At 37.4% G+C, this 22263-nt stretch overlaps 1 protein-coding gene across 1 annotated transcript in view; it reads left to right on the forward strand.

Moving 5' to 3' along the window:
• The first annotated feature begins 3678 nt into the window (after positions 1-3678).
• The window catches only part of LOC131164287 (uncharacterized), a 28544-nt gene continuing 9959 nt past the window's right edge, over positions 3679-22263 (forward strand). Inside the window, exons 1-3 of the mRNA XM_058121369.1 lie at positions 3679-4091; positions 16693-17629; positions 17780-17875. Of these exons, the coding sequence (XP_057977352.1) occupies positions 3868-4091; positions 16693-17629; positions 17780-17875 (1257 nt within the window). The 5' untranslated portion in view covers positions 3679-3867. The remainder of the gene's footprint in view (positions 4092-16692; positions 17630-17779; positions 17876-22263) is intronic.

A 22263-nucleotide genomic window follows, 5' to 3' on the forward strand; every position in this document is an offset into this window, starting at 1 on the left:
TTTCTATATCCTTCATAGTTCTTGGCATTTATATGTATGCGTGTGTGTGTATGTGTTTTTTTTTTTTTTTTATAATCTTGTGAAATTCTACTCCAAAATATGTATCATCCAACAACTATTTTCATTAATTTTTGAATTTATTTCCACCTCTCTCACACATAATCAATGTTTATTTTCCTTACCTGAATATCTCTTAATCAATAGTCAAGCTAATTTCAAAATTTTATCCATTTTAATTTCAAAAATTAAATTATATCAAAATCAAATTAATTTTAATATTTACTCACTCTTATCGTTTCTACAGTTTGATGGTATAACTTAAAACGAAATTGTATGCTATTGTATAGATAATTTGTAACTACTATTGACCCTATTGGTCATATCCCATTTTGATCATAACAAATACCTTGGTATTTGACATTTGCTAAGTTTGTGTGCAGGACCATATTAGTAAGATAATATTAATGACATGTGGTAACTTGAACAAAATGAGGACCTCGACATATTTATTTGTTGTAATTTCTATTTGGGTATGTAATTTTTAATTAAGAAAAGGTCTGTAATAATGTACATCATGCATGTAGAACTGATAAGCTCAAAGACCATAGATTGGCCTTACGGATCACCCTTCGGTCGACTGATACTGAATTTTTTCAGTGTCCTCGTAGAACTTAGAAAATACCTTAGGTCCCTACATAAATGCACAAAAGAGTCCCCATAATCACTTATAATATCAGGGGGAATAAATTGAAGTGTAAATGGACTTAATAGGAAAAAATGTGAGAAGTCGGGCGACCGAACCCTTGGTGTTCAAACATCTCAGGCACCTGGACCGTGGATCGGTCAACAAGTTGACCTGAGTTTGGCAAATCAAACTAAAATGAACATACCATCCACGGGCGACCGAATCGCTAATCTGACCTTTCCCCACCAACTTGGCAGCCCAAACTTCACGTTCAAAATATCCTCGGACGAATAAATTGACAAGTTCGGGCTACCGAACTTAGAGACAGGTGATCGAATCGCGGACCTTTTGAAAATCGCATCAGTTCAGCAAACTGAACCTTGATTCGGGCACCCAAACTTCAAAATAAAATTTTTCATTGTGTGTGTTTGGGCGACCGAATTGTGGATCAAGCGCCTAAAACTCTCGGGTTGTTTTATTTTTCACTGCGATTAAAAGGGATTAATTTTATTAAACAATTTTAAAACTTTTTTAATAATTCCCCTTAAGTCCCCAACAGTCATAGTTTTGCTTATGTCTATGTATACAAGCTCATTTGCAAAATTAAGAGGTGATTAACAAATAGGATTAACTAAAAATCCTCTCAAATTTTCTAAACCCTATTTGTTCATTCCAACCCTAGACACTCATATACTTCCATTCTCTTGAGAAATCCAAACCTTGTGAGTGTTAATATATTGTGCTACATTGCTAGAAACTCTCATTACATTTGATTGATATTTGATTTTCATATTGAGAGTTAAACACAGACTTTTCCACCGATTTAATTTGATAAATCTTGGGTGGGAAAAATCTTATAACTAAGTGGGTCTTTGCATTGTTATTGCAAGACTCATTTGGGCTTGTATTTTTGGTGTGCAAAATATTTTTATAAGCTCTGATTTGAATATCTCTTTGTGCCTTGTTATTTGAGAAACTAATTGTTTGAGATATTATAAATTTCTATTGGTACAAATCTTTGAAACCCTAAACTGAGATTGTGATTTTATCATTGCTTAGTTTTAAAGATTAGCTTGTAAAAACACTCGTGTGCTTGATTTGAGATAATCATTATTCTGAGTGTTGGTTGCACACATACACCATTGAGCTTATAATTCTTACATTATTTGTGTGCATTGATTTGTGATTGTGCTTAGTGGTACATATTCGCTTGTGTAAGAAACATTTCCGGGTACGCAAAATTTTACATTTGTTGTATTCCAGGCGTGGGTCTAAAGAGGGAGACTAGCCCTATTGAATAGTCTTGAATTGGCTTAAACTCGATTGGGAAAGTTAGGTGCACCATCTTGGTAAGGTGTAGGTTGAGGTCAGCCTCGCTAATTGACCTGATTGTAAATGGTGCCGCTCCACCCATTAAGTGAGCCATAGTGGAATCGTTATGCTGGTGAGCTAAGACGGGGACGTAGGCAGTATTGGCCGAACCCCGATAACATACCGTGTGTGTACTTTATTTTTTCGCGATTTATTTACTGCATGTGTATGTTATTGTTTAATGGTCGATGAATGATGCGAATGATTTAAATTTCCGCATATTATATTTATTTGCGCATTTGTGATTGCATAGAAAGACCCTAAATTTGTGTAATATTGGTTGTTGGATTAGTTGAACCTAGGCCAAAATTTTAAATATCCAATTCACCTCCCTTTTGGGAATACACCAAAGTCAACAACTACCCCATCAATATAAAATGAGATATTGATGAATTTCCTTTGGAGTTTATTATACTTCCTTTTAATCATATTTCTAGCAAAAGTTATCATGCCTATGCAACACTACACTTCCTGATAAAATGGGAAAAATACATGAAAATACTAGGTGATGTATCACAATATGATTTGCAATCTTTAGGACTAGAAATAAAGATTGGGCAAAAGATTGCAAGCAAGAGAAAAAGTAAAAAAAGTAACATATATCATTCGAATATTCTATTGCTAGATACTCTATTTTCATTGTCTTCATCAACAAGTGAGAGAGAGGGACATGACTACCTCTTCAAAAAAAAAAAAACCTAAGACAAACATATTCATAAGACATAGGAGGTGATAGGGATGGATGATGGGGAGGATTCATGCACATTTTTATAGGAAGAATTGTTTGTAGGGAAGGAAAGAATGCGAGCATGAGTGAATACTAAAATTAATTTGATTCCTATATCATATAATTTTTGAATTTGAATTGGAGAAAAAATTGAAGAGATATTCGGGGCAAGGGAGACAAAGATTAATTGTGTGTGAGAGAGGTGGAGATATATTTAGAAGACAAAATTTGATTAGAGATTTTGGGTGAGAGAGTGAGAAGAAGAGATATACCAACTGAGAGGAAGATGATTTGAAGTTAAGCAAAAAGATCCGCATGCTAATGCTATTTATGAAATTTGGGTTTGATTGGATAGTGATTTATTGTAAGAGAAATTTTAGGGTGATCGAGAGTTTCATGTCGAGTGTATAAGAGGAGAAAAAGTTAGGTACCCTTAGACCAAGTTGGACAAGTTTATTTATTTATATTTTTAAAACATATGAGAAGTGTGACTAGTCAATAGAATCTTTGAGTTAAATATTCCAGCCAATGAAATTTTTGATGAAAATTCAAAAATGGGAATATTTTCAAAAATTTGTTTCAATGTTTCAAAAATTTGAAGTTTAGATTTAGATTGAATGGTTTTGGACAAATTTCAAAATAATTTTATATTAACTTACCTTCTCCCATTTCAAATACTTTAAGTTACCCACAAGTCAATCTTCTCTTAGTTATTTTGCTAATTTCTTTGCATACAAAAGAAACAAATTAATCTACTCTACTCATTTTCCGTCCAACAAATTCTCGATTCATTTGAATGCATGTTTGAGGATTAGGACAGTAAATATTTAGGGGAGATATTAAATATTTTAATTATAAGTTTATTAAAATCTAGACCCATCTAAATTCGACACCCAAAATCAATTCCTTTTCACAGTTTGTGGTTAAATTTAGCTTCTGCATGACACCAACCAGACCTGCTTGAAAGCTTTTAAGTGTAATTTTATATTGCTGGTTTTATAACTATAGAATTAAATTCAGATCGGAGCGACGCCATTGCGCCAAATCCGCAAGTGCTCTCTGTAGTTGTCTCTCTTGTTGGCCAATGGCCATGGCCTTGAGCACCCTGTCTGGTCTGGGCCTCGCCATCCTGCTGTCAGCCATTGCAAGCATCGATGCGTCTAAGCACTTCTACCTCACAAGCAACTCCTACTTCAGAGAGGTCGGCAATGCCTTCCTCTTCTCCGGCGGCAGCGAGGGCATCGTCGCCGCTCGCACCGCCGACTCCACCGCCCCTTTCTCAGTCCACGACGGTCGCTCCTATATCCGGTACACTTCATTTTCTCTAGATTTTGGTGTTGATCCTGATCGAATGTTGCCGTCCAAAATGCTTCATTTGCTCTGACATTCGCCGTATTATTATTTTTTGTCTTGGTTATTATGTTTTATCTAGCCAGATCTGGGGCCTCATTGCATATTGTCACAGTCCCACATAGGATATGTACTAGGAAGATCTTGGACTCGTAAGAATTGTTTGGATTCCAATCATGAGTCATACAAACCTGTGAGACCCATGGATCAAAATGACCTCATTGGCTATACAAAGGCATAAGCTACTCTGACCAGGGCATCAGAGATTGGATAGGACAGCATGTCATGGTCCCATATAGGATGTGTAATAGGGAGATCTTGGGGTTATAAGAATGATTTGGACTCCAACTATGTGAGGCGCCTTTTATGGGACAAACTTGTGAGGCCAGTGGGCCAATGTGGACAATACCTATCCAGAGTTGGGCTCACAACCATTGCATGTGTGTATGTGTTGATATTATTTCAGTATAGTAGAAATAAAATGCTGAGTCCTTAAAGATGTTGATTCCTTACAACCATTCTTTCTTGTCTATAATTATGTTGATTTGCTCATCAGTATTAGCATATAATTTGTTTTTGGGCACTAAACAAACTAGATTCCTTGGTGAGGTCATTCTCATTTGGGAATTATCTACCAATAATTAGCCAATTTAGGTACCATTGGTTTCATAGGCTTGTTTGTGAGCTTGCAATATCGATACTACTCTTGAAACTTGCTCTAAGCAAGCTGGAATTCACTCAACATACGCAAAGAAAATTTGAAGAATACTGGTTTTCAAATCATGCAATCAACCAAGTTTAGAGCTATCTCTCACAAGGAATGATGAACTTATGTTTAGAGCTACAGCGATGCAATCTTGACAAGGAAGGTATGCGAGAGCCCGTTTCAAAACTTTGCAATCCCTTTCTGTTCTTTTCAATCTCCTCTCTCTCTCTCTCTCCAATTCTTCCCTCTTCTTCCTTCTTTAATTCTTGGAGCCGTTAATGTGGTTACTTAGGAGTTTGTTTACAGGATGATGGGAGCCCTAAGTTTCTTGTGAGGCTTAAGGCAATAACTTGACATCCCCTTAATTTGATCATGATGCTTGGATAGTTAGATATGATGCAAAATGGGTAAAAGATAGAGGGCACTAGGTTCAGCACCGTTGGTGATTGTATGTTAGCAGATTCTATTTTCGGTGTGGGGTTTGCAGCTTTGCATGGTCAAAAAGTGAAATGGTGGGAAAAAGAGAAGTTAGTTGCACTGATGTATGCCTTAGGGATGCCCCACGGCACTTAGTGGGGGAGTTGCTTGTAGCTTGCTCCCTTGTATTTTGGTTTTGTCCCCTCTCCCGATTTTTGATCCTCTTTCCCTAATTCAACCCAATCCAAAGATATGGCCCCAAATTTTAGGGCTTATTTTGTTGTGAAAACAATTTTCCTTTCCCATTTTATAGATTTCCAAACAATTATTAGGCCACAACCTTGTTTTTTGGTTTTTAAGGATTTATGTGGAAAAAAACCAAGAAAATGCCAGAAAATGCTGGAAAAGTATGTTAGTACCTTTGTATAAAAACAAAGGCGATATTCAAAACTGTAATAATTATTATGGAATTAAGATTATGAGTCATACGATGGAATTATGGGAAAGGATAATTGAATATAGAATAAGATTAGAAATGAAGATTTTAGAAAATCAATTTGGTTTTATGCTTGGGAGTTCAACAATAAAAGCTATTTATCTTTTAAGAAGTTTAATGGAAAAGTTTAGGGAAAAGAAGGACGTGCATATGGTTTTTATTGACCTAGAGAAAGCGTATGATCTAGTACCAAGGGAAGTGTTTTGGTGGGTATTAGAAAAGAAGGGAGTTGTAGTAGATATACGGAGGTCATTAAGGATATGTATGATAGAATAGTGACTAGCGTTAGGACTGTAGGAGGTGATTCTAGAGAGTTTCCAATCGCAATAGTTGTGCATCATGGTTCTACTTTGAGTCCTTATCTTTTTTTCTTTAGTAATTGATGAAATTATTAGGAATATGCAAAATGAGATCCCTTGGTATATGTTTTTTTGCAGATGATACCGTGTTGATTGATGATAGTAAGAGCGGAGTGGAATCTAAGCTAGAACTTTGGAGAGCCACATTAGAGTATAAAGGGTTTAGGATAAGTAGGAATAAGACTGAATATATGAAATGTAATAATGTAAGGAGTAGCAACGGAGAGAAGATTAAATTGGATAATCAAGAGATTAATAACACTGATAGACTTAGATATCTTGGATCTATTATGCAAGGTTAAGGGTAAATTGAAGAAGATGTAGTATATAGGATAAAGACAGGTTGGGTAAAATGGAGGAGTGCGTTAGGTATGTTGTGTGATCGTAGAATACACTTAAAATTAAAAGGAAAGTTTTATAAGACAGCTATAAGGCTAACTATGCTTTATGGTTCGGAATGCTCGGCAACTAAGAAAAAACATGTGCAAAAATGAAAGTTGCTGAGATGCATATATTATGGTGGATGATGGTTTAACGTTAAAAGATAAAGTAAGAAATGAACATATACACAATAATTTAGGCATAGCACCGGTTGAAAATAAGATAAGGGAGGAGAGACATAGATGGTTTGGGCATTTGAAACGCAAGCTTAGTAAAGCGCCTGTGAGGAGTGTTAATTTTGGTCATAATCCCTTTTCCATCAAGTTTTCTTTCATTATATAGAAGAGATTTACATAGTTGTTGCTGATTTTCAGCACTTAAGTGCTGCTAGATTTTCAGCATTATTTACAGCCTAAATGCCCAAATTATCTCCGTTAACAACCCCCCTCAAATTGATGCTAGTAAATCAAGAAGCATCAATTTGTCAACCAAGAATTGATGCCGGTGCCAAGAAAGAGCTTTAGTGAATATGTTTGCAGTTTGATGTTCGGTGGAAATGTGAGGAGGAGTAAACACTCGTTTGTCAAAGGATCACCTATGGAATGACAATCGACTTCAATATGTTTCGTACGCTCATAGAAGACAAGATAGCACTGGTATTACCAGCATGAAGAGGATTGGAATGAAGCTGAGAAAAACCAAGTTCACCTAGTAACCCACGAAGCCATGTGATCTCAGAGCATGTTAAAGACGTAGCACGATACTCAGACTCAGTGGAGAACTTGGAAACTCTGTCTTGCTTCTTACTCTTCCAAGAAATGAATGCATTGCTTAAGAACATGCACCAACCAGTAACAAAGCGACGAGTATCTGCACATCCGGCCTAATCAGCATCACTATACCCTACCAACTGTAAGGAAGATTCCTTAGGAAAAAACAACCCACGTTTAGAGGTGCCATTCGGATATCGGATAATGCAGCGGGCAGCAGCTAAATGAAGATGTCGGGGAGCCTGCATAAATTTACTGACTTGCTGCACAGCAAAAGAAATATTAGGACGAGTAATCATTAAATAGTTCAAACTCCCAACAAGCTGCTGATACAAGGATGGATCTGATAGAAACTCGCCTTCCTCTTGATGAAGCTTATGATTTACCTTCAAAGGAGAAAGAACAGAATTACCCGATTGGAGACCAACCAATGAAATCACTTCCTGCGTGTATTTGTGTTGGTGTAACAACATACTAGTTGGAGTAAGCTGCACCTCAAGGCCAAGAAAGTACTACAGGAGACCAAGGTTTTTCATGTGAAAAGAGGCCTTGAGATGCTGTTGTAATTGCTTAATTAGTTCAATTTTAGAGCCAGTAATTACTATGTCATCAACACATACCAGAAGCAATGTAATTCCTTTAGAAGTCTTGCGAAGAAAAAGAGAGGAATCAAATTGACTCTGAGTAAAATGAAAAGCAAGCAAGGTAGAGCGAAATTTATCAAACCATGCACGCGGAGCCTGTTTCAATCCATACAAGGATTGGCGTAGCTGACAAAACTTTGAGGAAGGTGTAGCAAACATGCCGAGAGGTGGAGACGTACAAATTTCTTCCTTCAAATCCTTATGTAGAAAAGCATTCTTCACATCCATTTGTCGAAGATACCGCCCTTGCGACGCAGCAAGTGCCAAGATAATCCGCATAGTAGTCATTTTGGCAATAGGTGCAAAGGTCTCTTCATAATCAATACCATACTCTTGCAGGTTCCCAAGAGCCACGAGATGGGCCTTATATCTGTCCAGTGACCCATTATACCAAAACTTGACTGAGTACACCCATTTACAACCAATAGGTTTGACACCAGAGGGACAAGTCACAAGATCCCAAGTGTGATTATCTTGAAGAGCTTGGATTTCTTCTTGCATGGCCTGCTGCCAACATGCTTGGGCGGTTGCTTGGGTATATGAGTGGGGAACAGAAACAATGTCGAGAGTGGCAGAAAATGAGGAAAACATACCTATCTGGTGGATGTGTAACCTGGGTGGAGCGCCGAGGAATCGCAGAATCAGATGACGGATCAGTGTCTAGAAGGGGTGTTGAAGAAGGAGGAGGACGTCGATGATACACCACACTTGGTTTAAATTGCTCAATAGAAGAAGACACATCATCAAAAGCGGAAAGAAGAGTAATAGTAGTATCATAAATAACCTGAGACTGAAAGAAATATTGATTTTAGAAGACAATCACATTTCGGGAGATCCGGAATTTGTTTGCATGAGCATCATAACAAACAAATCCTTTCTGAGTAGGACTATATCCCATAAAGGCACACGTGACAAAATGGGCAGCAAGCTTGTGACGCTCAAAGTGGTAGATGAACAAAACAAACACACCCAAAAGTATGAAAGGATTGATACTCAGGAGATATGCCAAATAATAGAAAATGGGTAGAATCATAATTTAGAGTGGCAGTAGGCAAACGATTGGTCAAATAGACAGCAGTAGATAAAGCTTCTACCCAGAACTTAGAAGGTATAGAAGAATCAATCAATAAAGTACAAACGACATCTAAGAGACGACGATTCTTACGCTCAGCAAGGACAAGAATGCTGGGAAATGATCCCCTTTTGCTCTGATACCATGTTAGATTACCACTTTACCTAAAAGCTTAAGCTATTAGGTTGTGGGCCAACAACGTATATCAAGTTTTAACACTCTCCCGCACATGCAGCTCGAAAAGGGGTAGGTATACGCCTAAAATAACTTGGAATGAGGTAGTGAGGAAGGATTTACAAACCCTTAATCTAATAGAAGAAAAGGTTTTGGATTGTGTGTATTGGTGGAAAAATATTCATGTAGCCGACCCCACCTAGTGGGACTTAAGGCTTGTTGTGGTTGTTGTTGTTGTATATTGAGAAAAGGGTGTCCTTAGGCCACAAGGCTCTTTTTTTGCGAGGGTAGGGGGAGGATCATGATCATGTACATAGCCTTACCCTTTTTTTTTTATTGTTTATTTTTTAATTTTTTATGTAGAGAGAGAGAGTTTCCTTGGACTCAAACCTATGACCAACTAGGCACAAAGTAGCGACCTTTCTGTTAATCCACGGCTTGCCCTCTAAGATTTAATGGAGAAAGAAACAATAAAAAGATGTTCTCCAAATTTTCTATAGATGTTTGAAAATTTGAAAAAAAAAAAAGTGACTCTTTTGTAGTTTTTTGGAAATCTGAAAATGGAAAAAGAATATTGATAACCACAAATAGATGGACCTTAAATTTTTCTCTCTATCTAGGCCTAGAAATACCCCTTGCATGCCGTTTGGCTCACATGTCCATGGCTTCTGGTTCTCTCATTTGTTTTGGGGCCCAAAAAATACGTGGAGGTAATCTCACATTTCTTAGGAATGAAATATTTCCACAAAAATATAAAATCCCATTTCCATGCTCACTTGTGAGAATCTTTTATGGGAATCCATTACCATGGACATCCCTTTTTGGAGATTAAATTGTCCTCTCTATTTTGGCTGGTTGGACATGAATACCCCCCATGATATAGAATTCTTACGCACTACTATTATATGCATAATAATAAGTTATAGCCATGGTCTTAAATTTTCACGAAATTGTCGAAATTTTCGCTGAAATTTTCTATTTCAATCACCCTTGAAATCGAAATGGTAGTTGATTTCCGTTGTACATAATTTCTGTCAAAATTTCAACGAATCATCAGAAATTTATCAAAATCTCGAAATTTTAGCGAAACTTGTCGAAATTTTAACTAAAATGAAATTTCCTTGAAATTCAAATGAGACGTTTAGGAGGGAATTGAAAATTTTCTCTTAATTTGTTTTATTTTTTTATTGAATAAAAACAATTATTACGAGGGCTTTTGAAATTATATGAAAAAATATACTTACAACAAAATTTTATCTAACCATTCATGTCTAAATTATCATTGTTTGTATAATAAATAATATTTAAATGATTTATGAATTTCATTTGTATTAACTGATAATATGTTTAATGCACATTATTTTATAAATATGTTTCATGCACACATTATATTACAACTTTTCCACCTCATATATAACATAAATGTATTTAACTTGTAATATATTAGTCCTAAAACTTATATTATTATGTCTATTAACTATTTCTAAAGTTTCATAAAAGAATTTCATGCTTTACTACTAAGTTCCATGATTTTTTCAAATCGAAATCAAAATTACCATCAAAATTTCCATACTTTATGAGCTTTGAAATTTGAGTCGAAATCAAAATTTAAGACCTTGGTTATAGCAATATTAAAAATAGAAAGCAATAAAAATGAGAGTACTATTATTATATACAATAATATAAAAATTATATTATTCAAAATTGTAATAATTATCACGAAATTAAGATTATGAGTCATTCAATGAAACTGTGGGAAGGGTAATTGAATTAAGAATAAGACTAGAAATGTGGGTTTTAGAGACTTGCATATGGTTTTTATTGATCTAGAGAATGCCTATGATAGAGTACCTAAGGAAGTTCTTTGGTGGGTTTTAGAAAACGAGAGAGTATGCAATAGATATATTGATGTCATTAAGGATATGCAAGATATAGTAACAAGTGGTGTTAGGGATGATAGGAGGGGAGCCTAGAGAATTTCCAATCACCATAGATGTACATTAAGGTTCTACTTTGAGCCCTTGTCTTTCTGCTTTAGTGATTGATGAAGTTGCTAGGAGTATCCAAAACAAGATCCCTTTGTGTATGTTGTTTGAAGATGATATTGCTCGATTCATGAAAATAGGAGTGGAGTAGAATCTAAGTTAAAACTTTGGAAACCACTTTAGAGTCTAAAGGTTTTAGGATAAATTTTAATATGACAATATATATGAAATGTAATTTTAGTTACATAAGGAGGAATATTGGAGATAAGATTGAACTTGATAATCGAGAAATTAATAGCACTAGTAGATTTCGTTATCTTGGATTTATTATGCAAGTGGAAGGAGAAATTGAAGAGATGTAGTACATAGAGTTAAAGCATGATCGGTAAAATGGGGAGTGCGTTAGGTGTGTTGTGTGATTGTAGAACCCTTATGGATCAAAATGTTGGGCAATTAAGAAAAAACATGTGCAAAAAGTAGAAGTTGCCAAAATGGGAATGTTTAGGTGGATGACATTTAATGATAAATTAAGGAACAAACATATATGCAATTAACTAGGCATAGCACCAGTCAAAGACAAGATGAGGGAAGGGCGGCTTAGATGGTTTGGGCATTTGAAATGCAAGCCAAGTAGTGCACCTGTAAGGAAGAGTGAGTTTGTTATTGTCTCTAGACTCTCTACTATAAAAAGGGATAGGAGTAGGCCTAAAATAACGTAAAATGAGGTAGTGAGGGAGAATTTAATAGCTTTTAAGCTAGCAGGGGAAATTGGGGAAAAGTGTGAATTCTACCTTTCTCTGGTGCCCAAGAAGAATAGATTGATTAAGTTTTGGATTTCAGCCTACTTAGTTAAGTATCTATAAGATCATAGCTAAGGTGCTTGCTAATAGGTTGAGCTCTGTTCTTAGTGAGATTATTTCCCTTGCTCAAAGGAAGGCATATTCTGCGTGCTATCTTGGTTGCTAATGAGGCAGTGGTGGATGTGGTTTTTTTGGGGGTGGGGGGGTGGGGTGGGGTTATGAGTTTCATGCTAATGGTTAGATATGGGAAAAGTTTGAATTCTACCTTTATCTAGTGGCCAAGAAGAATAGGTTGATTAAGGTTCGGATTTTCAGCCTCCAAGTTTAGTATCAAGTGTGTATAAGATCATAGTTAAGGTGCTTGCTAATGGTAGATTGGGGAAAAGTTTGAATTCTACCTTTATCTAGTGGCCAAGAAGAATAGGTTGATTAAGGTTAGGATTTTCAGCCTCCTAGTTCAGTATCAAGTGTGTATAGATCATAGTTAAGGTGCTTGCTAATAGGTTATGTCCTTAGTGATACTATTTCTCTTGCTCAAAGTGCTTTTGTTTAAATTAGACTTTGATAAGGCTTACAATAGAGTTAGTTAGGGTTTCTTGGATAGGGTGCGTAGGATGAAAGGCTTTGGAGTTAGGTGGAGCTGTGGAGGAGTTGGATTAGGGGCTGCCTGTGTAGTTCATAATTTTCTGTAATTATTAATAGGCAGCCTAAAGATTGGTTTTCTGTTTCTAAGGGAGCTAGGAAAGGGGATTGTTATCCCCTTCTCTTGCTGTCCTTGTGGTGGGTGTTGAGTAGAATGATAGATATGGCTGTTGATGGGGGGTTGTGAGAGGCTTTAAAGTGGGAAGAGGACGAGGTTGTTGTGTCCCATTTGCAGTTTGCAGATGTCACCATTATATTTTCTTTGATGATCATGTTCACTCTTTTGTGAACGTTCTCACTATTCTGCAGAGTTTTGAAAGAGTCTCTAATCTTGTAATTAATTTGAGGAGTGATTTTTGCTCGATCAATGTTAGTCCAAGGGTTTTGGAGCAGACTTCCTTACTGGATGTGGAAAAGTGCTGTCCTTGTTTGAGAGATTTCATAACCAAGGTTCTGGCCCCATTTGATTTCCATATAAACCATCATGAGTGTCCTTTAGGATGCATGTTGCTTTGTCTGGTCTTATGTAGCTCACATAGGGAAAGGTATGCAATCTCCTATAGAGTGTTCAGATGCATTGCATATTTGGCCAGCTTTTTTTTTTAATCCCATAGAAGTTGGCCATCTTGGAGGTAAGTAAATAATAGGATTGCTCCACCTCTGTGCTTATTGCCTCAACTGCATTGGCAAATTCACCGGTTGATGGCTGCAGGGATCCAAGCAGATCAATGTGAACAAGGTCTCTTTCTCTGGTGTGGTGCACAAACAGGGACCTGCAAAACTAAACCACACTGGAAGGGGTTCGGGGAATGGCTCTTTGATGCTTGAGCAAGGAACCGTAGGGTGTATCTTGCTCTAAGGACCGACACTCCTTTTGTTTGGATGTCTGCTTGATTTCTTGTAAATGTCCTCTTTAGAGCACATTTAACTCCAATATTCATTAGGGCAAATGATTTTTTAAATAATAAAAAGAAGGTATATTAGATTGAGAGAGAGAAGTTACAAACTAAGGGGAATATTAGATCGAGAGAGTGAAGTTACAAACTAAGGGGACAAGAAGTTCACCCAAAAAAAAAAAAGTGGAAAAAGAAAAAAAGAAAAGAAAGAGAAAATAAAACGAAAAAATAAAAGGACAACAATCAGAAAAATACCAATTAACCAAGGAAACCCCTTTTCAAACCCTTCCCATTGTAATTCACTGAGCACTTCAGATTTTCTGGCTTCCTTTGACCCTTCTTCACTTTGAATTTACCCCCAATAAAACACACTTCTGTTCTTGCAGCACTCATTTTCATATCTAATTTATTCAATATCTCTTGGGCTTCTAAATCCATCCTGGAAATCACCACCTCTAGTGTAGGTAAAATACCATCTTGCACTGCATTTTGTTCTCCAACCCCTTATTATAAAAAATAGAAACCCCCTCCAATCCTTTGAATGGTGCTGGATGAACATATGAAAGCTCCCGAAGATCGTCACAGAATTCAGAAACATATCCATATTGTTCCCGAATCTCATCCAACAGCAAACCCCCGTCACACTCAAACTCGCTAATGTCATCACTATCATTATCTGAAAAATCTCCCCATTTCTTTGCCTCATTTCCTTTGCTAGTTCCATTACTTCCTATATCCTTCATCTTACCAAGTGCATCTTCCACAATACTCAAATCGCCTGCAGAATCTCTTCTTAAAATATTTGACCACATCTCACCGGCGTACTCTCTCTTCGCATCATATATTTTCCTCATTTCTGCACCCGTAAGAGCAGCTTTCTGACAAGCATACACCTTTGGGCCCTTAGATTTTTTAGATTTAAAACCTGAAGTATCAGACTTTGTACCCAAACAAGCTTTAATTTAATTTAATTTAATTTTTTATTTAATTTTTTTATTTTTTTCCATTACTCCTGGATATACCAGCCTCTAACCCTACTGCAAAACCAAAATCAACAACCGATACGACTCTGTTATAAAAATAATAAATATCATCATTTTCTTCCTGAACAGTTTTTCAAAACCAAGCTAAAGTCTTCCTGAACACACTTAATGTTTATCTGCTCTAAATTTTCTTGTATAATTGGAGAGAGGCCTTTGACTTTGTTAGCAATTATCCAACTTCTGTCAACTCCCTTTTCTGACTTCTGTGAATTTTGGCCAGGGGAATGGACCTGATCACTAATGGGATTGGATATGATATGAGCCTGGTCACCCATACCCTCACAATGGGCCTTTCTAGAAGCAAGACCCAGCTGAGAAAACCCTGTTGAAATAAACCCTCTTTAGGACCCATAGAAAGGTTCAAAGAATTATTATTTAAACCTTGGCCCTGTTCCATTAAATGACCCAGTGTTTTTTTTTTCTCTCGATAGAAAAATGGCCCAGTTTTAATAAGAAAGAACTTCCTTTTTCACATACCTGTCTCAAGTCCAAGATGAGGACCAGCCAACCAAGCCCAGCCTTCGTGCTCTTGTCTTCGCAGCAGCAACCCTAGCCACCTCTGTGATGCTTGCAGCAACCACCAGAGCCCTATGTATTTTCACCTTTTTGATGTTCTCCTCCGGACATGATGTGAAGTTATTTGGAACTGTCACTCCGGAATCCTTCAGTCACATATCTCCCCCACACCAAAAATATAATGATCTGGTTTCAAACAACTTGTCGCCTTTGCCTGATTTACCTCCACCTTACTCCATGACCTAGGATGTGAAGAACTTGCTGCACCAGCTTCTTCAAGAATAAAGACAAAACTCCTTCGTGAACTAACAGAACACATCTGCAAATATTCACCATCCATTACCTTTTACACCGAATGATTGGATCATAGAATTGAATTCTCTTTTGTTACTATGGGTGTACCAACCCCGAGGCTGGTGTTTCCCCTCAGTGATCATTCTGAATTGAATGTGGTATTTTGCCGAGTTGACCAGGTTGAAGTGGCGTCTCGGCAAGCCAACTTGGATGACATGGCACCTCAGCAATCTGACTTGGGTGGCGTGGCACCTTGGTGGCCTTTGTTCCTCATTATCTGGAGTCAAGTGCAGGGCTGTCTCAGCATGCTTGCCGACCTCCTTTGTCAATCTCTAGTGAAGGGTTCAATTTTCACTGGCAAGGGATTGCTTTGTAATGGTCAGGATCCTCTTGCAGGAAAACGGGGACAGGTTTCATATTTGAGGGGTATGATATCTGATTATGGAATCTCATTGGTGAATTTGAAATTCTGAATGTTAAATTTTTTGTTGGGTTCATTAATTCTTTTACGCTGCATGGCATTTCATTTATCAAAAATTTGTGCTCCACTATTCTGCTTCTCGTTTCGTTCTATTCCTTCTCAAGAAATTGTAACTTTGTTTCTTCAAGACTTCAACCTTATGTTGATTTTTATTCCAATGCTGACTCTTTCCTAGTCATCAACTATAAGCTTAGGAGTTAAAGAGATAGGTATATGCAAATGTATCTTTTAGATGTAATTAGCTGGTGAATATTCTCCACGTGTCCTGCTCACTAAAATATGTTCTTCAATTCATTTTGGCTCATATGTCAATCCCTTATGGTGTTGAAGGGCTTAGATGTTTTCTTTTTAATAGCTATTTGGACTTGCTGTAATCTCTAGAGTGACAATCTGCAATAGAAATTTCTGTCAAAAAAAAAAATGTAGAAATGTTTACTGGATGCAGCAACTTTATTATGAGATTATACTGCTACAAAAACTGATTTAAGGGCTATAGAAATGCTTGAATTTTTCTTCTCAATTCAGCTTGTGCTCTCTTTGGATCCATGTCATATTTAGTTGTTTTATGCTGGCTGCTACCTACCTAAACCAACCAACTTCTCTCCATTTTGGAACCACCACTTTATATGTGTATTCATTCATGATTGACAATATTCAATACAGCTTTTACAGTGGTAACGTTTTCAAGTTAAAAGAAAGCTTTCTATGGTTAATTTGAAGTCATACAAACTTGTGTATTTATTCTATTTTAGTATAATTTATTTCTATAATGTTAAAGTCAAAAGTCAAAAGTCAAATTCCTCTTCTTTTTTACCTTCTCCCTCACTCACTGGATTTATTCTTTCATTAAAAGCTTAATTTCTGACAAATACAACTAAAATAGATTTGAGAACATCACCTTCTGGAGGAGTAAAGAAGCTGCCAACCAGCATTCAAGCACGGAACACAGTACTGGCTTGATACAAGTTATAATTTTTGAGGTAGCTGATCGTGATAATATTGGCGGTTCTGCTTATGGTGGGCAAAGGTCAATATGTTGCACATCTGATATTGCAAAGCTGGAAGGCTGTAAGCAAGGTGAAGTCATCAGGATACCTTCTGCAACGCATGTTAACTGGCCTATTGTTCTAAATGTACAGTTCAGTGGCAACTTTTTATCTACCAACATGGATAATAAAGAGGTCTACATTATGAAGACTGGAATGTATAACTTGTTCTTTATATCATGTGATCCAAAACTAAAGGGACTAACCATGAGTGGAAAGACTTTATGGAAGAATCCTGATGGTTATTTACCTGGAAGAATGGCCCCATTAATGAATTTTTATGTGTTTATGGTAATTGCATATGTGTTGCTCAGTGTTATTTGGTTTACTCAGTACGTTAGGTTTTGGAAAGATGTATTGCAACTTCAGCATTGCATCACATCAGTTATTGCTCTTGGATTGCTTGAGATGATTCTATGGTATTTTGAGTATGCAAATTTTAACAATACTGGGATGAGGCCAGTTCAAATTACAACTTGGGTTGTGACGGTAGGAGCTATAAGGAAAACAGTTTCACGCCTTATTATGCTTTCAGTTTCAATGGGTTATGGTGTTGTGCGACCCACCCTTGGTGGTCTTACCTCAAAGGTGTTGCTTCTTGGAGTAACTTATTTCTTGGCAACTGAAATGCTGGATATCACAGAGAATGTGGGAACAATCAATGATGTTTCAGGAAGAGCAAGACTTTTCATAGTCCTTCCCAATGCATTCTTGAATGCATTTATAATCCTGTGGATTTTCACGTCTCTTTCAAAAACGTTAGAACAGTTACAGGTACGTTTCTGCCATTAACATTGGTTTAAATTTTAATATTACATTTTTGAAATGAGTAGCAGACTAGGACTTTCTTTGTATTTTGTTTTCAATTTTTACTGTCTATATTTCTAGAAAGTAGTGTTTCAGATTATAATTATTTCTATCTAGGCAAAGAGAAGTTCAGTTAAGTTGGATATATATCGCAAGTTTTCGAATGCATTGGCAGTAATGGTGGTCGCTTCAGTTGCTTGGATAGCGTACGAGGTATGCATTCACTAAGAGAATATGTTTTGATTTTTAATTGACAACAACATGGCCTATGCAGAAGGAATGCATTTATCAATGAATAGTATTTTGACTTGGTTGTTTGATTTAGTGCCCATCACCTGTATCAAATAAAAACAATGTTGTTTAGACATACAATTAAATAAAAGAGAAATCTGTGGTACATGTTACCTGCTTTGGGTTAACATGCTCATTTTTCTTGTATCACTGTACTAATCTAGTTACATGCAATCTTCTTCCAAAGGTTTATTGTTGTTCTCATGCCATTTTTTAAGCATTCAATTTGATGGTGTTGTGCATGACGTTGAGCCAGTGGTAGATGTAGTTCCCAACTGGATTATTTGCATTATTCTTCATGGGCATTGAAACAATGCATGCAAATGCTGAACGTTTTGAGGTCCAAGCAAATGATCATATAATTACGAAATGGCTGAATTGTCATCAATTTTAGTGCTTTTTCTTTAGTTAATATATTGCCTAGTTGAGAGATTTTAATTAATTGCCCATGGACAGGAACTTCTTAAAAGCTTTTTGCTGGCCTAAGTGAGGGCGCTAAAGCTCAATATTTTTTTTTTAAAAGAAAAAGAAGCTTTATTGAAACTAGCGAGAGAAACAGATTAAAAAAAAATAGAGCAATAAATTGTCCACATAAAAAAGAGAATCAAGAAAAACCAGCATAATTTTGATAATGCCATCCAGTCTTAGTCAACACCCTGAAAACAGCCGCTCATAAAACAGCCCGGAGAATGACCCCAAAAGAAAAAATGAGTACTGCACCCTGTCCCAAAGAAGATCCCTTGACAGTTTCTTTCAAAAAATATTTTTAGCATTCCCTTTCAACCAAATCCCCATAAAACAGTACAAGGAGCACACCTCCACAGCCCCTCAACATCCTTACCCTTTTCTCAAAGACCAACAAAAAACATATGTTGGAGACAAGGTTTAGAGTGCCTCCTACTCTGCAATGGATTGATGGTGCTAACTATATTAAGGCTGCTAGCCGAACAAATGCTTTTATTTTAGAAGGAACTTTAGCATTTCATATGCCCTGACAAAGAGAAAAAGACTCCTAAGCCCTAACTAGATTTGAAAAGAATGATTTGCATGAATAATCCCCCAATGAATCCAAATTCCAAATTTCATCATCACTCATACTGGAGGTATATCTACACTCTCTTGCATGAGCAAAGAGAAAGCTCCACCAACTCCATTCAAATCCCTTCTAAAATAAAATTACCAAGAAAAGCAATCACTCTCAAGAGTAAAAAAGGAGGAAATGACATCATTGTGGTGAAAAGAAAGATGATACAATTGGGCAAAGTAACAGGACCATGCAACCTTCCCCACCCAAACATCTTCCCAAAACTGGATACAGTTGCCTCTATCCTAACAAAACTTTGTTATAGGAAGAAAGAACAGGTAAACCTGTGAAACAAACCTCCAAGGACTCTCTGAGGAACTTCTAAAACCCAAATTAGCATCCCATTCATTCTTTTGTAATCCAAATTTGCCTTTTATAACTTTGTGCCAAAGGGAATTTATGTCCAGGGGAAAACGCACAACTACTTAGCCAAAAGGTCAGTGTTTCTAGACACCAAATGACCAAGACCCCTCCCTCCCTCCCTCCCTCCTCCTTTGACTTACCCCCCCCCCCCCCCGGGGGCGCTTATCCAAGTTGCAGAAGGTGCTGGGAATTTTTCACATGTGCAGGGCTAACATGAGGGGCATGTGTGCTGCAGATGGCGGTCCCCTGCTGATGGTTTTAAGGATGGTAGTAGATTGAGGGGTGGTGATTCTAGTGGTTGTGGCTGTCTAAAGAGAAAATACCAGGAAGTTAGGGATTTTGAAAGGGCGATGGCTGGAAAAGCTTTGGGTGGCGCATGGGGCTACATGCCTTGTCGGGTGGACGATAATTTTTTTTTTGTGGGGGTTCTTTTCTGAGATGTCTTGTCTTGGATGGTGATGCTGGTGCCACTTCCAGCAAAGTGGTGTTTGAAAAGGAGTGGAACAACTTTAATTTTCTGGAAATTTTGCAAGGCTTTTCCTGCAGTTTCTGATCCTTGAATGCGTTGCCTGACTTGTAGTTATGCAACATTACATACAGCGCAACATTACGTACAGCAATGGAATTTGAATCAAAATAACTGTAACTTGTTCTGATCTGTGACAACAATGATTGCAAGGAAAGTGTGGACATGGTTCAAAGGCTGCTCTGACACCAAATTGATGTAGGACAGGAACAGAAACAGAAATGGAGAGGTAGAATCAAGGGATAGAGAGAAATTGAAGAAGAGAAGAAGAAGGAGGGAGGAGGAGGAACAAATTGATGCCTGGACAGAGCAGAAACAGAGCGAGTTAGGGGACAGAAAGGGAAAGGGGACGAGAAGAATGAAAAAGGGAGGAAGAAGGAAGAAGGAAGAAGGAAGAGGGAGAGGCTGGAAGTGAGAGGGAGAGACAGAGGAAACCGATTCTGGAATTATGAATTCAAAGTGATAACTATCTAACACAATGCACAGAGTACTTATACACCCAAAATTACAACTAAAACACATAACTACAAAATGAACATAAAATATTTAAAATATATGAAATAAACCTAAATAAATTTCTAAAATAAACAAAAATTTCTGAACTAAAATAAAAATCTTAATTTCTAAAGCTTAAGCCACAATATAAGCATCCAAAATTCTCCATTGGTGGTCCTTCATCAAATAGTATTTTGTAAGATGTTTCTTATTCTTGGATGTGTCTTCTGTTGGTATGAAGTGGTTTCAGTACTTAAAATAAGTAAATTAATTTCTTTGGTGAATGGTGTCAACAGCCCTATTCTCTTTGGGATTAAGTTGCAGAATTCTCCACCTACCACCTCCTTCCTGGAGCTAAATTGAGTTACAAGAAACTTCTGGATCCTGTCTGAGTGGGACACTCACTATGTTTCTTCATGAGTTAGATTGACTCTTATTAGGAGTCTCCCTTCAAATCTTCCAATATGTTTCATGTGCTTTTTTTCCCTGCCCGACAGTCAGTGTCTACGAACCTGGAAAGTACTTAAAATATATTTATTTCAGGGAATTGATGCAGGACAAAAGTGCAACATAATTTTATTCGAAATCAGTTCCCAAAAAGCTAATATGTAAGGGCAGAGTTGCAAAGAAAGAGATAATTTTGCTTGTAATGCTGGGAAGTCAACTGATCAGGTTAACTCTGTGGTTGTTGGCTCATCTGTGCAAATATTGACTGGATTGGGAGTCTACAAAAGCAAACAGAAAAAAAAAGGGCGGCCCAGTGCACAAAGCTTCCATGTATGCAGTGTCTGGCGAAGGGGCGGACCACAATGGGTCTATAGTATGCAGCCTTACCTTGCATTTTTGCAAGAGGCTGTTTTCACGCCTCGAACCCATGACCTCCAAGTCACACAGCAACGACCTTACCGTTGCGCCTAAGCTCCCCTTCTCTACAAAAGCGAAAAGATTCCTCTGAATGTTCTTCAGCTGAAGGAAGTGGAGGATGATTCCTCGGGGGTCATGGGAGTTAAAGAGAAGGCAAAGTATAGGGTTTCTGCTTGAATCGATTAGGGTTGTGTGGAAACTGTAAAAGAGGTTCCAGTGAATCAAAGTTGTGGCACTATGTGGAAAGCTCGGACATTGTTGTTTGGTGAATTCTTCTGGAATGTTCTCAGGCTTTTTCGATGTAATGCACAGTTGATCTGGTCCTCTCTCTCATGCAAAGCAACACATGAAGGTTGGTGGTCGTGGAAAGGATATTGGTCGACTTGGTTTTCAATGGAGAACAAATTGATATGCTTAGGACGACTGAATATCGTAAAGCTAGAAGAGTCTCCATCTTCTAGAAGTGGAAGAGGTGGGCAAGTTTCTTGCATCTTGTGCTCATTTCTAGGTCAGCATCAAATCTCTGTCTTGGTTTAGTAGGAAGATAAAAGGGGAGAAAAACCTGATGCTCCAACTAAATTAGAATGTCTTCAGCAGCTTCCTTTGTCTGTTGGAAAATTAACACAGGTGGGTGGAGTCACATCGCTTTTCCAGAAGGTTTCAACTCCAAAGGATGGTGTAGAATCTCAACAGCAGCAGAAGAGTTGGGTTTTTGAATCCTTCACAGGCCCATCAGAAGAGCTAATGAGACTGGATTAGCAGAGACTTCAAATTGCTCTGCGCTCCCTTGGTTATGACAAAGGACTCTTTATGTGTTGAAGCAACCAGAAATCTCAGTCCCACAGAGTTAGTGGGATCCTGCCCTCATTATAGTCATTGCATCAGCATCTCCCTCAGAAAAAGTCCTGCACAGCTGGTAAGTTTGGAGACCGAGAGACTTGAAGCTTGGCAGACAGCTGGATCCCCCTTGGTTGTATT

This window comes from Malania oleifera, chromosome 9, assembly GCF_029873635.1.
Source record: "Malania oleifera isolate guangnan ecotype guangnan chromosome 9, ASM2987363v1, whole genome shotgun sequence".
In the NCBI taxonomy this organism is placed as follows: Eukaryota; Viridiplantae; Streptophyta; class Magnoliopsida; order Santalales; family Ximeniaceae; genus Malania; species Malania oleifera.